The 15,898-nt window shown below is 43.4% G+C and overlaps 1 protein-coding gene and 1 pseudogene across 1 annotated transcript; one reads left to right on the top strand and one right to left on the bottom strand.

Moving 5' to 3' along the window:
- Positions 1-10,122: 10,122 nt before the first annotated feature.
- LOC120473860 (uncharacterized) lies at positions 10,123-12,987 on the bottom strand (annotated as a pseudogene).
- A 1,174-nt stretch (positions 12,988-14,161) lies between these two features.
- Positions 14,162-15,535, top strand: LOC120479201 (uncharacterized). Its single transcript, XM_089120277.1, has 5 exons — positions 14,162-14,184; positions 14,401-14,483; positions 14,611-14,803; positions 14,919-15,148; positions 15,258-15,535. Exons 1-5 carry the CDS (start codon positions 14,162-14,164, stop codon positions 15,533-15,535), a joined length of 807 nt encoding a protein of 268 aa, XP_088976403.1.
- The last annotated feature ends 363 nt before the right edge of the window (positions 15,536-15,898 follow it).

The raw sequence follows: 15,898 nt of genomic DNA, 5'->3' as shown, positions 1-15,898 counted from the left end.
ACAAGCGTCCCGAGATAACAGCAGAAAGGCAGATGGGAAATAATTAGCATAGCTGCTGTTCATAATATTAATGCATTTGATCTGATTCAGCAGTAGTATAAAAGGTGAGCAATATGTGAATGAATGGTTAAAGAGATGCGTAACTTTATGGAAATGTTTCTCCCGTTCTGGCTCGTTCTCAGCATCCCTCAAGGAGCTCTGAGGAGCCGACGATGGAAGGAGACACTGTCCTGGGATGCCCGGGTAGAGTGCGTGGCGCCCTCTTCAAAATCCTGCTGTGGTAAACCAAAAAAACAAAAAACAAAAAAAAAAACAACAGGTTATTTTACGAATGTATAGTGAGCTTACAATAAGTACTTTACTCTACTTACAATACAGTCTGTCTGGGTTGTCAGTTCACAATGAGGCTCCATTTAAATTTGTCACACATGGTCTGTGAGAGGCAAGCAGACGTCCGGCAAAATCACAGTCTGAAAAAATAGAGTCAGAGATCCAACCACTCCAGCTCCAGGACGTAGATCAAACTCAATTATTTCATTGGTCACACTGAGGCTCCTTTTACATGAAACTACAATGTTTAGACGCTATTGAGGCTCCTTTTACATGAACATCAAGTCCATACGCAAGCTCCCAATTTTGAATTCATTCGTGAGCTCACAGTTGACAAATAAAACATTGATAGTTCATACACAGTTCCCAGTGTCATAAAATGTGACACAAATGGTCTGTGAGAGTCCAGCAAAATCTAGTCCTTAAAACAGGAATCAAAAGTCCAGCCACTCCAGCCTGATGAAGGCCTACTCAACCATCCAGCCAGTCCAGGTGTAGGCCCTCTCCACGGAAGGACTTCCTTTTGACCCCGTAGTCGAACCGTAGTTCAACGCCCACACTGATGTCCTTCAGCCTCGTCATGCTGTGCCTGCACCATCGCCCTCCCTTGAGCAGCTGGGATGACCTTGCCGTGGTAGTCGCAGACAATGTCGTTCTTTGAAAAAGTCTGAGTTTTTTTATTTTTTTATTTTTTTATTTATTTATGCAGGGACCATGCACAATTTTTAACATAAAATTGCCATTTCATGTATTGTACCGGATTTAGCCAGAGGCTATTTTTCATCCGTAGTCCCCCAGACAAGACAAAGTTAACAAAACAATTACACAAACAATACCAATGTTCACATACAATAGATGCACACATACTGTCAAGACCATAGAACAACATAAATAAATTAATCAATCAGTCAGTCAACCACTCAATTACAACTACAACAATCTCAATGGTTACATAATTGATTCAATTTTAAAAGATTTTAGCTTCAGTTTAAAAAGATCATGCACTTTACACCCTTTTATGTCCTCTGGTAGGGCATTCCACTGATTAGTGGCTCTCACTGTGAAAGATGATAGTCCAAAAGCAGAACGACGAAAGGGAACCAGACAATTACTCATGAGTGATAGTCTGGTAGATCTCACAGAGGTTTCACTATGAAGATTTATAAAATCACGTAATACAGAAGGAGCCAAACCATTTAAGATTTTATGAACCATACACAAATTTGAATAAAGTCTAAAATTGTCAAAGGTTAAAAAATTATGTTTCTCTATAATTCTACAAAAATGAAAATGGTTAGGTTTTTTATCTAAGATTTTTAATGTTTGCTTATATAGAGATTTTAAGGGTTTAATAGCAGTTTCTCCCGCTTGACCCCAACATGTCAAGCAATAAGACATGTGAGAAAAGATTGTAGCATGCATAAAGGTCGTAGCTACCTCAAAAGAAAGACACTGTCTTATTTGCCTAAAGTTTGCCATATTATATTTAATATTCCTCACCATTTTCTTTACCTGTTTTTTAAAACTAAGATTTGAGTCCAATATTATACCAAGATAACTTAGCTCATTTACTATTTCTAACTTTTCACCATTTATAGTAATATTAAGATCAGGAGATTTAACATTTGTTTTAGAGAAAAAAATTCCTTTTGTTTTACTGATGTTTAGGCTAAGACATGACTGTTCCAGCCACTGTGTGATCTTTTCAGTAGCAGCTTTTAACTTCTCAGCCGCCAAGTCTGCGGTCTTTGCATGTGTAAAAATAACAGTATCATCAGCATACATTTGTACTTGTATCCCTTCACACTGTTGGGGAAGATCATTAATATACAAACTAAATAGTAAGGGCCCTAGTACAGATCCTTATGGTACGCCCGTTGTATACTGCAGATCACAGGACTTGACCCCTTTAATTCTAACACATTGTTCTCTGTTTAGTAAGTATGAGGATACCCATGTCAAAGCTTCAGGTGAAAATTGAAAAGAAGACAACTTAGAAAGAAGAACTGTATGATTAACAGTATCAAAGGCCTTACGTAGATCTAAAAAAATAGCCCCAACACATCCTCCTTTGTCAACTTTACATTTTACTTGCTCTATTAAATGTAAAGTAGCTGATTCGGTAGAATAATTTGCTCTGAAACCAAACTGCGTACAATGTAGACCAAACTCACTGGTGTTAAGAAAGGATGTCAGCTGTTCAAAAACAATCCTCTCAGCAACCTTAGAGAGGACTGGTAGTATGCTTATGGGTCTATAGTTACTAACTTTATAATGGTCTCCAGATTTAAAAATAGGAGTGACAATAGCTTTTTTCCATGCAACAGGAAAAACACTACCTTCAAATGACAAATTAATTAGATGAGTAATGACCGGGATTAAGCTACCTTTGTGAGTTTTAACAAACATAGTATCCATATAATGAGCATCTTTACATTGTGAATTTTTCAATGAGCATATGACTTTATTAACTTGCATTTCATTTGTCTTGACTATATGGAAACTTTTACTTAAATCCTCATTTGGACTAATATTTATTTCCCTTTTTGGAAATGTATCCCCTAATTCAATAAAAAGTCAATAAAAAAATAAAAAAATAAAAATAGTAGCAATGGCACAATCATCTTCAACTAACTTTCCCTCAATTTTAAGTTTAACATCTCCTCCAAAATTTGGTTCCTTTCGTAAAAGAGTATTTATGTTTTTCCAAATTAGCTTATTATTTCCTTTAGCCTCATTCATTAAATGAAGACAATAGTTGGCTTTGGCTACTCTCAGCTCTCGCATTACTTTGTTTCGCAAACCCTTGTAACAAAGCCTATCTATGTCTCTTCCTGTCTTAATAGCTTTCTTTAATGCTGAGTCCCTACTCTTCATCAGCTTCCATAAGTTTAAATTGAACCATGGTAAAACATTCTTATGTTTGATTTTTTTCTGGACATCAACAGAAAATTTCTCTCTCACAGAATTAATTTTATTATAAAATGTGTTACAGCCATAATCTATATCTTTGGAGGATAAGATATCATTCCACTCTAGCTCTGCTATTTCTTCATCAAATGCTACTAATTTTCCTTTAGGTATAGAATGAAAAGCAGTAGGAGTTACCGTATAATTTTTAAATCTGTTTTTCGTTAATTTCCGTGCAACTAAGGTTAGTGTCACGGGTGTGGGTGCAGGCAGAAGAACAGGCTGAGTCCAAGAAGCTCCAATATACAGATTTACTATTAATTAAATTCAAATACAGGCAGGAAGACAGGGTAACACCACGTAACATTAAACATTGACCGACAAGGACAGAATGAAACAGAGGGAACTAAATACAGGCAGGAATCAGACATAATGAGGTGAAGACAGGTGAAACAGATGAACAGGACGCTGAACGGGAGGCTGATGAGGGAGTGAGTTCAGGTGTGCAGACGAGAGGATCATGGGAAGTGTAGTGCTGGAGACGCAGACAGGATGGTGCAGACGAAGGACTAAACTGGGGGCTGAGCGGGGCGTGGCCAGGGCGGAGCAGACTGAGGGCGTGGCCAGGGCGGAGCAGGCTGAGGGCGTGGCCAGGGCGGAGCAGGCTGAAGGCGTGGCCAGGGCGGAGCAGGCTGAGGGCGTCCCCAGGGCAAAGCAGGCTGAGGGCAAGACCAGGGCGGAGCAGGCTGAGGGCGAGATCAGGGCGGAGCAGGCTGAGGGCGAGACCAGGGCGGAGCAGATGGAGGGAGGACCCCTGGTGGAGCCGATGGAACTGGGGCTGACGACACCAGCGGGCCGACTGACAGGGGCGGAGCAGATGGGAGAGGAGACCAGGGTGAAGCTGAGTGACAGACGACATTGGGAGCTGAGGAGGAACCGAGGGACCATGGTGACACCGTAGGCTCTGGTGACAGAAGTGACGACAGGGGCACAGAGGGACACGGTGAGGTCAGAGGGAGTGAGGGCTGACGGGTGACTGGAGGGAGTGAGGAGTCCGACAGAATCGGGGGGGTGACATGACGGGGCGGAGCCAGAGGAAGGAAGTCCATAGGTGACGGGAGGATGACGAGGGAGCGCAGGGAATCCGGAGGGTCGAAGGAACCTGGCCGAGGTGGTGAACTGAGGGGCCATGGAGGAGCTGAGGGAGGTAAGAGCCACGGGGGAGCCAATGGGACCGGGGGCCGAGGAAGTGTCCATGTGGAGGAGGTGGGAGGCGAAAACCTGGGATCCCATGACCAGGCTGGGTCAGGGGAGCTGGTAGACGGAAGGGCTGACGGCTGCGTGACGGGAGGAGGTGGGAGAGGGAGGCTGGGTGGGATCCTGGTCTCGGGCTCTGGCTGGACGGTCTCGGGCTCTGGCTGGACGGTCTCAGGCTGGACGGTCTCGGGCTCTGGCTGGACGGTCTCGGGCGCTGGCTGGACGGTCTCGGGCTCTGGCTGGACGGTCTCGGGCTCTGGCTGGACGGTCTCTGGCGCAGGCTGGACGGTCTCTGGCGCAGGCTGGACGGTCTCTGGCGTTGGAGTGGGGCTGGTGCCGTCGTCCACGGTGAAAGAAGATCCACATGACACCAGCACCCACTCCACATAGGCCGCGAAGTTCCCTCGAGGCCCATCTCCGGAAGAACACACAGAGGCTTGTGTCATCAAAATGAACATGAGGCACCAAGTCCAAATACCTCTGTGTGTGGGCCTCGAGGGATTGATCCTCCTGCTCCAGGAGGAGTAGTTGTACGGCTGCAAATTCCATTTTTTTTTTGGGTCGGTCAATCTGTCACGGGTGTGGGTGCAGGCAGAAGAACAGGCTGAGTCCAAGAAGCTCCAATATACAGATTTACAATTAATTAAATTCAAATACAGGCAGGAAGACAGGGTAACACCAAGTAACATTCAACATTGACCGACAAGGACAGAATGAAACAGAGGGAACTAAATACAGGCAGGAATCAGACATAATGAGGTGAAGACAGGTGAAACAGATGAACAGGACGCTGAACGGGAGGCTGATGAGGGAGTGAGTTCAGGTGTGCAGACGAGAGGATCATGGGAAGTGTAGTGCTGGAGACGCAGACAGGATGGTGCAGACGAAGGACTGTGACAGTTAGATTGTGATCAGATAGCCCAGTGATCAGATTATAACTCTTGATTATCCTTTCAGGCTTATTTGCAAATATTAAATCTAACTGTGTCTTTGAAGATTTCGCAATTCTAGTTTGCCCTTTAATTAACTGGTATAGATTAAATTTGTCTGCAACAATTTTAAGTTTTTTCCTCTTTAATTTATCTTCCCAATTCAAATTAAAATCACCCATAAGAATTATTTCTTTGTTAGGATTACATTCTTTTAAAATTCCTGTGAGTTGATCATAGAATGTATTATTAGCAGAAGGGGGCCTATATACACATAAAACAATAAATGACATTTGAGGAGATAAAATCATTTTCAACCCCACAAGTTCTAAATCATTAGCAGAATTAAACATGAGACGTTCACACTTAATGCCATCTTTAACATAAATTAACACTCCTCCTCCCCTTCCAGAAGATCTATCCCGTCTAAAACACTGAAATCCAGGCATAATAAATACACTAGAAGATGATGAATGCTGCAACCACGTTTCAGAGATACATAGGAAGTCCAAATTTGAATTAGATAATAGATGAGACAACTGTTCACTCTTTGCAACAACGCTTCTTATATTCAAATGACCGCCAAACAGTCCTCTCGGTTTCACTTTCGGATCCCATAGGACCTTCGCATGATTTGCAGTCTGAAATATCCTACATAATGTATGCCACGACTTCTAAAATAATGAGAACACATTAAATTTTTTAATTAATGAACAAACATTATGTCACAGGTCGGGATGGCCCCCCCTGTTGCAGACCACCCCTATGAGCGTACCACCTCGAGGAGTTACCCAGAAACACCACGACCACAAACAAGGTATCAAATGTAAAAGGATTTTATTGAATTAAAATTTCGTAAACTAAAACTGGATGTTTCTTCTTCTTGGCTGCTAGGGGTAAGTATAGAGCAGATGCTGTTCTGATTTAGGACAGGGAAGTCAAACAGCAATGCATAAACATTTCACAAGTCGTCTTCAAGTCAATCGTATGTACGTACTCACAGCAGGTGGATGACTTCAGCATGAGAGACTCGGTGGGCAGATTCAGGCTTTCAATATGAGAGACTCAATGGACAGGTACTGGTGCTTATCAGTGATGCGCGGGTTGATCCGAAATGACCGGGTGCCTGTGGTCACCCACGGTTACCCGCAGTTACGGGTCATCTAAAAATGTTTTTAATGATATTCGGGTCGCGGTCGGTCGGGTCGTTTGAAAAAAGATGCCAATTAAACATTTGTATTAATATAGTACTAGACACAATTTTTGATGAAATATACAGCCCTACACATTATTGGCTTAATAACTGGCACGAAGATTACACACAAGCTCAGTCTAAACAGTTCCCGGATCTATACTGGTGATTCGAGAACTGTTGTCCCTGTGCGTTTGGTAGTACGCAGTATCTATGCGCAGTATCAGCCGCTCGTGCTCATAACTTCTCTCAACAGGGGCACCAACATGTCTCGGTTCAGTGAACTGTTGGAGTTACTGGAGTAAAATATAATTCAGGATATTGATTTATTACGATTCGGAGGGACTATCAGGCATGTCTAAAAGTGAGTAACTTTAGTAACTTCTGGATCAGCACTGACGCAAGACGCGAACTGTTTCGAACGATTCAGTTCGATTTAGTGTACTGGTTCAACCGGTTCACTAAAAAGAACCGGTTCAAAAGAACGATTCGTTCACGAACCGGCCATGTCTACGATGATCACTACAGTCTGCAGAGAGATGGAGGCGGCAAGAGAAAAGGTGAAGACTGGGGAGTGGAAGCTCCGCAAATACACAAATAGAAAGAGTAAAAGTGTGGGAGACATTTGCTGAAATAATGAAAGATGATGACCTAAGTGCTGGCTTTGCCTTTGTTATGTGTAGGCGTACGTCTTCTTGCGATGCCGTGTTGTTACACGTCTATGGCCCAATAATGCTCCGATGAGCATTTACTACTTTTAAAAAATGCGGTCAGGAAGCAGGTCGGGTACAATATTTTTTTTACTTTTTTTTGCGGTCCGAGTTGCGGGCGGGTAGTTGAAAACATCGGTCGGTTGCGAATTGTTTATACATTGACCCGCGCATCACTGGTACCCATCCCTATTCACCTGTGTCTCATCATCCTGTTAGTCTGTCTATATATACAATGTTCATTCATTCACTCACCGCAAAGTCTTGTTTAAGTGTTACACTGCATTTCTGAGCATTCTTATGGTTTTCTTGTCTCTTGGTTTTGGAAATCTTGCCCTGTTCCCTGGATTACTCTCTTGCCTCTGGTCCCTGCCTGTTTGTTTCTTTGTTTTTCTGTTTTGGACTGCCTGTCTGTGTATGACCCTTGCCTGTAAACTGGATTACACCTCTGGATTGCCCTCAAATAAAGCTGCATTTGGATCTCAACTCTTCTCAGAGCAGTTTGTAACAAGACCGCAGTATCGATGGCACTTAAGGAAGACCGCAGTATCGATAAGCCCGCAGGTGTTAGACACTGTCTTGCAAATTCTGTGAGGATTAGGAGGGGTGTTTTAAACAGTCTTCATACAACATGTGTTTTTCTGATGGTTGTTTGTAATTGTGTAAGAGTAGGGAGAAAATAAAAACCTTTATTAAACATTTCTGAAACGCATGTTCATGTTTTGTAAATGATTAGTTAATCATTAACTAAACAATTGTAAATGACTTATAACTGAATCTATAAAACATACACAAAATGTTAGTATATCACTTGCTGATCATTTATGAAATGCATAATCATGTTTCATAAAAAAATGTAATCATTAACTAAACAATTGTAAATTACTTATAACTGAATTTACAAAACATACATGAAATGTTAGTATATCACTTGCTGATCATTTATGAATGTTTTGTAAACGCTTAGTTCATCATTAACTAACACTTATAAATGACTTACAACTGAACGTTATTATAAACCGCAGCTCTCTCATTGACCTATTCAGTCATTCTCTTAGTTGAGCATTTATAAATAGCACCTGGAACAATCAGAAGACGTTTCCTCATTCAACTTTCTTAGGTTGAAATCTTTCTTAGGTTGAAATCTTTCTTAGGTTGAAATCTTTCTTAGGTTGAAATGGCTGAAGAGTACAATCCTCACTCGCATACGAGCCCCAAACCCGGGTCTGGCTCCAGGGTGGGGCCCCGACTGCACCATACCGGCCAACATTACGTTCCTTTATTTATTTCTCATTTAATGTTAGATAATGTAGTCTTCCTCTTCAATTATCTCCTCTGTAATTCTGGTTATTGGATCAGAGGTTACACTTCGCACGCACCACACGCGATTGATCCAATCATCACTAAACTACACCAGATAAGGATCAAAGAGAGACATTATTACTGGTTATTAGATCAGAAAGGTCTTATGATCACTGAACAGTTTCAGATCGGAAAATCCAATCATCATTTCATAATAACCAGAAATGCCAATTCATGAAAGAACATTGATTTGATCCTATTCAAGCAACAGGCTTTCTCTGCGCTGGTGACAAACTGAAGTCTCTGCTTTTAACATTTAATGTATATTGGCATATATGACAAACAATATGGATCAAATGTTAAAAGAAAAGCAGAGAAACGTACTTACATTACTTACATATATATGTAATGTAAGTTAGTTTCTCTGTATGTAATGATAGTAGTGTGTATATATGAATAAATAATGTAGTTAGCAAGTATTTAATCATATTCATGAGAGGAGCATGCTGAGCACTTTTGATTGGTCGGCTCCTCAACCGTTTCCCAGAGCCGTAGAGATAACACAACCGAGGCTGCAGTTTCAGGACTCAGCATAGTCTCGATGGGACTGACAGGAAGAACGAAAGACTCAGACCTGGCCGATCCCGAACTCGAGAGATGAACTAATCATTTTGTATGGTGCCCCAATTGCCAACGTTGGCAAGACTGAACGTGCTATCTGTGTAATTGAGTTCAGACTTTCTCTCAAAATCGTTCAATATGCATCAGTAAGTCAAGCCAGTGCATAAAATATCAATTTCGCATCGTTTCTTTTAATAGGATAAAAAAAACAACTTTAATTTATGAATAAATTAGGCTATATACAGAAAGCGATCAAACAATCTTTCCACACAGCGCGAGTTTATCTGGACACTTGCCAAACTCGTTATGAATTCAATGACGCACGTTACACTGCACAACGAGCTCTTACTGTATTTACATGATCGTGTCTGCATTGGTGAAAGCAGAGAGAAACTGCGTTACAATCATGATACATAATATAAAATATAAAACATAAATATAAACAATTATAATTATACATTGACCCGCGCATCACTGGTGCTTATTTAGGACAGGGAAGTCAAACAGCAGTGCATAAACATTTCACAAGTCATCTTCAAGTCAATAGTATGTATACTCACAGCAGGTGGCTGACTTCAGCATGAAAGACTCGGTGGGCAGATTCAGGCTTTCAATATGAGAGACTCAATGGACAGGCGCTGGTTCTTATTTAGGACCGGGAAGTCAAACAGCAGTGCATAAACATCTCACGACTCCTCTTCACACTGGATAGACCGGAGGCACAATCCTGCACAGTGCATACTCAGCACACAGTAAGGGGTTAATTCTGGAATAGGACGGCTGGGGGCACGAACAGACACAACAATCCTCACCCCAGTGCAAACATCAATCACTTCAAATAATCATATGTGATCACTCCACACTAGTCACGTCACACTAGGCACTGCAACTCACACCACTCGCAGTGAATAAGATCTCCACTCGTGATCCCGGCCAGCTCCCTCCTCTCGTGCCGATGGAACAGCGTGTCCACACTGTATGGAGAGTATACTACGCACACACCACTGCCATAAAAAGGTTACCACAATATCAAACAGAAGACCTCAATAGGCAACCTCAGAATGCACAAAGATCCAGGGCAAATTCACTGGTCGTTTATATACGGTGTGAGACCGGAGTCAGATAATGAGGATCTCCAATGGCACTTTACTGTTACTGCTGTCTCTCCTTCTCCATCCGGGTTGAACTGCTGTTTTCAGGCTCCTTCCCTGCCGTGGATTCCTCTGTCCCCTGCCGCTTGCCCTCTTCACTCGAACATCTGCTTTTATGATCCCCCTCGTGAACGCGATGATTCAATCTCCGCCCATCTCACAGCTGCCGCTCGTTTCTCCTTTGCGGAATCCAGCCGAACTGTTTTTCATGGGGCAACCGACGGGGTGTTACATTAAATTAGCTCCCCATGGAAACAACATCGCGTTCATGGTTCCGCCCAATTGTCACCTGGTGACAATTACATGTAGACAAACAGTTCAGAATGTAAATGTAGTTCTTGCTGCAGTTATTGGCTGCTAAATTGTACATTTTACATTATTGTTTTTTTCTGCCCTTACAAGACAAATGAAAGGTTTTCTTACCAAAACCACGCTCGTCACCAAAGTCTTTTATGGCCATGCCCGACCAGTTCTGCTCAGACACACAGCGAAGGATGAACTTGTCATCTTCAACTGCTGCCTTCGAAGGTGGTGTCCACAGCCGTTCGATGTCCTCCGGCTTGGGACAGTTGACCTTCCACCCATCCTGTGTAATAAGCTGTGCCACCTTTGCGGCTGAAGGCTTGCGGACTGTGAAATGTGCTGAAAGACAGAATGAAATAACGTTACTCATGTGAGTCACTGTAAATGAATGACCTGGTTTTTGTGTTGAGTTAATGAGTGTCAATGCTCTATTGATGGATTCAGAGACTCACACAGCAGATATCGCTCTCTCTGGGCATACTGGGTAATCCGCCGCTTATCGTAAAAAACGCGGTCATCTGGAAAGCCTGATTCGACGCGCTGCTTCTTGGATGGCGGCTGACCCTCCGGCGAAACAGGAAATCTCTCCACGAACTCAGCGAAGCTCTTCCCAGATGGTCCAGCTGCACAGCTTGTGGCCGAGGAAGTCTCGTCTGCAGAAGTGCTGTATGAGAGAGGAATACACGGTTTATAATATACCAAAAAATTATGAATGACAACTTGCTATTTTTGTTGTGCTAATTGTTTGTGATGAGTAATGGATGAAGAGATGTATACCTGACTAATGATTCCAGCAGCAGAGCTGCGTCGACGACATCCTGCGGCCATACCGCACCAGCACTGATGGCCAGGTAATGGTGGAGCGCCTCCTGTTGCTGCGCCGGGAGCTTTTCTGCAGCCTCCTCAACAGCCCTCCGCACACACTGGGCAGAGAAAGGAGCCAGCTTGTACCTGCAGAAACAAAAAGGAAATATTAATTGTTATGTGACTGTGATGAGGCAAGATTCAAAGAAGTGTATCCGTTCACACACACACACACACACATGGACCCGTGTAAGGCACTTACAATTTATGGAGCCGATTCATGTCCCGAGAGACACATTGAACCTCCACGCCGGATGACGAAACAAAGAAACTATTGCAGAGTTTCAACAGTTTGTACAGTAAAACTTACAGCTTCCTCCTCTTGGGTCAGAGCGATCTGCATACTCGAGGTTTTCTCCCTCTGTACGCCGATCACAAATCTGTCACCCAGCTTGGTCTTGTTCACCCACTCGGCATCCTGGAAAATATTGAAAAGGGGTTATTTACAAATGCACAAGTGTGCCAATATTAAAGCACATACAGAGTGTGTACAGAGTGAACTTACCATCAAGGCTTCCACAGCTCTGGGACGCTGCAAGTGGACAAACACCAAGAGCGCCTCGCAGTAATAGGCGCTCTGATGGACAGGTAATGGTGGAGCGCCTCCTGTTGCTGCGCCGGGAGCTTTTCTGCAGCCTCCTCAACAGCCCTCCACACACACTGAGCAGAGAAAGGAGCCAGCTTGTACCTGCAGAAACAAAAAGGGAATATTAATTGTTATGTGACTGTGATGAGGCAAGATACAAAGAAGTGTATCCGTTCACACACACACACATTTGAGGAACACACACGTTTGAGGAAGATCAGATGAAGGAGCAGAAGCATCATCTTCATCACAGTCAGACTCGCGGGGCTGGTTCGTGATAAAAAAACCACGCTGAAGAAACTCCTTGACCATGATGACCCGAGAGCGGTGATCAGGCAGGAGCGCACAGATCTGGTTGTAGTCCCAGGTCCTGTTCATCCGAACCCACTCTCTCCCCGAAGCCTTGGCTTTCTGAACCTCGGCCGCTCTCTCTCCGGGCGTGCGTTTCTTCATGCAGACTCTGGCCAGGTGAACAGCAAGGTTTTCCTGGGGTTTGTGGCACTGCAAGCAGTGGTCAACGGTACGATCAGCGGACCTTAAAAACAAAATTACATGATATAGAATCAATTATTTAAACTATGATGTGAAAGAATGAGACATAAGTAAAAAAAAAGAAATAAAATACTCTTAAATATGCAGCAAAACAGGGCATTGTCCTATTACCATTGAAATGGAGCTCAACAGAAAATACACAAAAACACAAACATTGCCTCTTCTCAGCTTGTCCTTCCATTTCAGCAAAATCCGATTCAGATTGTCTCAGCAGATCAGCAGAGTAGATAGAATCTCTGCGCAGACCTGATAATGGGCCATCATGAGATAGCTGAGCCATCAGTGAGCCATCAATGAGCCATCAGTTTTACTGCCTGAGCTTGTGAAATGAAACTGATTAGTTCTAATGGTTTTTAAATGGGCCATCATATTTACTGCCAGGGATACTTAAGTGTTTGTTGGCTTAAGAGATGGAATTAATTTAAGTCCTGAGGGAAATAATCTTTTCCCCTCTCTGACCAGCAATAAGCAGAAACAAATTCGTACAGCCATTTTTAGTGCAGTCACTGTAAAGCTCAGAGGCCTAATTCGAGGCCTGTTTGACCCCTGCTCTCTCGGGCCGGGAACAACATGAAACAGCCTGATATTATTATTTAATATAAAACTAATCTAGGGGTATGTGTGCTTTCATACCCCAACACTTATTTGGCTTTACCATGTTCATGAATGAGAGGTCGTCAGGTTAGCTGACCTCTTTGCCGTGGTGAAAATCTGGGAGCACTTTACCAGTTTTCAACTTGGATTATTTTATTAAAATGAACGCATCTCAGTCATTGTTTATGCTACAGACAAGTTTTGCACATCTATTGAAAGCTTGAGACCTGCACTTTAATGTGTTTGCATTGAATCTCTGTATCTTGTTCAGGGAGTTGATAATACAGACTAAAGTTGCGGCTGTCACCGCTGAACTCACCCCAGGCCTTTGTCGTTACTGTTTTGTGCTAAAACGTCTTTATTTAACTCAAATCTCAAGCTTTCTTTCTGCTTTTAGCATCAAATTAATCAGTGAGTTCGGAAAGATTAAGAGTTGAGAAAGATTATTTCCCTCAGGACTTAAATTAATTCCATCTCTTAAGCCAACAAACACTTAAGTATCCCTGGCAGTAAATATGATTGCCCATTTAAAAACCATCAGAACTAACCAGTTTCATTTCACAAGCTCAGGCAGTAAAACTGATGGCTCATTGATGGCTCACTGATGGCTCAGCTATCTCATGATGGCCCATTATCAGGTCTGCGCAGAGGCAGACACCCATTGTATAATACTGCGATCTGATTGGCTGGTTTGAGACACTCAGGAGGTTTATCTGGGAAGCATTCTGCTAGAGAAATCACTTTTCTTCAAATGATTCTACTGTGCTGATCTGCTGAGGACATCTGGATTCTGCTGAGGACATCTGGATTCTATCTACACTGCTGATCTGCTGAGACAATCTGAATCGGATTTTGCTGAAATGGAAGGACAAGCTGAGAAGAGGTAATGTTTGTGTTTTTGTGTATTTTCTGTTGAGCTCCATTTCAATGGTAATAGGACAATGCCCTGTTCTGCTGCATACTTAAGAGTTTAAGGTTTAAGTTTTTATCTCTTTTTTAAGTTTTGCTGGTCAAGGGTCACATTAGGCCTCTGTTTTAAGAATTCACTGTCTTCATTCATTTGATTTGTAAGTTTTGGTGTGTCTGCTTTGTCTCACAGACAGAAATCCGACCGTCGCATCATTCACTGCTTGCTGTGTGGGAAACCACAGGAGATGCTGTCGACGCATCTGAGCAGAGTGTGTATGAAAAAGAACACACCCGAAGAACGGATGGAGGAAACAAATAGGGCAAAGGAGTCTGCCAAGGCGTGGACACGGCAAGCCAGGAACTGGGACTACAAGGAGATGGTGAAACGTTACCCCCACAGACCATCCAGACTGGCTCTTCTTGAAGAGCTTCGCCAAAGAGACTTTTTTTGTGGCTAATGCTCCTGAACAGGCAGACTTGGACTCAGAACAGGCGTCCACCAGCACGGCGGGTGAACCTTCTGGAGCAGCCGGTGGCCACTCTGAAGCAGCCGGTGGCAGCTCTGAAGCAGCCGTTGTCAGCTCCCTGACACGGTATGTAATTATCTGTAATATAATTATGTTATAAATCTGTTATAATTATAATGTCTCTCAACGCTCATCCATCAGTTTGTTAGTGTGTAACCTCCAGACCTTTTCAATATTGCAGCTCCTCTTCTGGCGACGAGGGCACCCAGGCAGTGAAGAGAAGGCGGGTGAAAGAAGAGGTTGGCAGCCCAGCCCCGGACTTTAATGGTTTCCTGCAGGCCTTCCCTGTGGGAATCACTGGCAAACCACCCAACAAGACCCAGAGAGAAAAAGCTGGGTTCCCCGCCGACAGAGTCTTTTATGACAAGTGGAGGGCTCTGCAGTACAGCCTTCGGGAGCAACATCTTTTGTGTAAGTGTATATACTTCCTTATGATCCAATGATTAGATTTGCTCCAACAGAAACATTTTGAACTAGTGTGTGAACCTGAATTTTAATTCAAATGTGCTCTCTTTGACAGCAAAATTCTCAAGACGTACCCCAACTGCAGCGATGGTGGCCAAAGTCATAGATGCAGAGGGCTGGACGGCCAATCATCCTCGTCCAGAGGACATCATGGCGAAGTGGAGGCCGCTCAGCAGAGCACAGGCGGAGAGTGACCCGGGCATCATCAAGGGGGTGACCAGGCAGAAATGGTCGGGTCTGGTTGTGAAGGACTTTGGGGAGCAGAAAGGTATGTACAACTGTCTTATGAGCACAGTAAAATCCATAAATAAAATGAATATAATAACATCATGAACAGCACATTAATGACTCCCTCTTTTTGACCACAGGCGTTGTTGCAACCAAGGCCTTCGGGAAGGGCTCCATCCTGTGTGATTTCCACGGAAAGGTGATCACAGGTGCTGAGGGCAGGGAGATGGCAGAGACGCAGGACCAGCTGGGAAACCTGTTTTTCTTCAAACATGGCCCTGACGAAATCTGCATCGATGCGGAGACTTTCCCCTGTGAGTGCCACCCGTCTCTGGAAACCATCGGGAGATGGATTACACATTCAAAGAAGAAGTGCAACGTGCAGCCATGCCACTGCATAGTGAAGCTTCAGGGGGGAGACAGGCATGTCCTGCTCTTTCAGGCCATCACGGACATTAAGAAAGATGA

The sequence above is a fragment of the Pimephales promelas genome, chromosome 2 (assembly GCF_988280905.1).
Source record: "Pimephales promelas chromosome 2, fPimPro1.hap1.1, whole genome shotgun sequence".
Lineage (NCBI taxonomy): Eukaryota > Metazoa > Chordata > Actinopteri > Cypriniformes > Leuciscidae > Pimephales > Pimephales promelas.
Note: the sequence above shows the minus strand (reverse complement) of the source record. Positions and strands in the feature narration are given on the sequence as shown.

Excerpts from the sequence above, each read along its gene's own strand:
- LOC120479201 (XM_089120277.1), top strand. The coding sequence starts at position 14,162 with ATGGAAGGACAAGCTGAGAAGAG. Across the intron at positions 14,484-14,610 it reads GACGCATCTGAGCAGAGTGT|ACCATCCAGACTGGCTCTTC; the intron begins GTATGAAAAAGA and ends TTACCCCCACAG. Across the intron at positions 15,149-15,257 it reads TCGGGAGCAACATCTTTTGT|CAAAATTCTCAAGACGTACC; the intron begins GTAAGTGTATAT and ends TCTCTTTGACAG.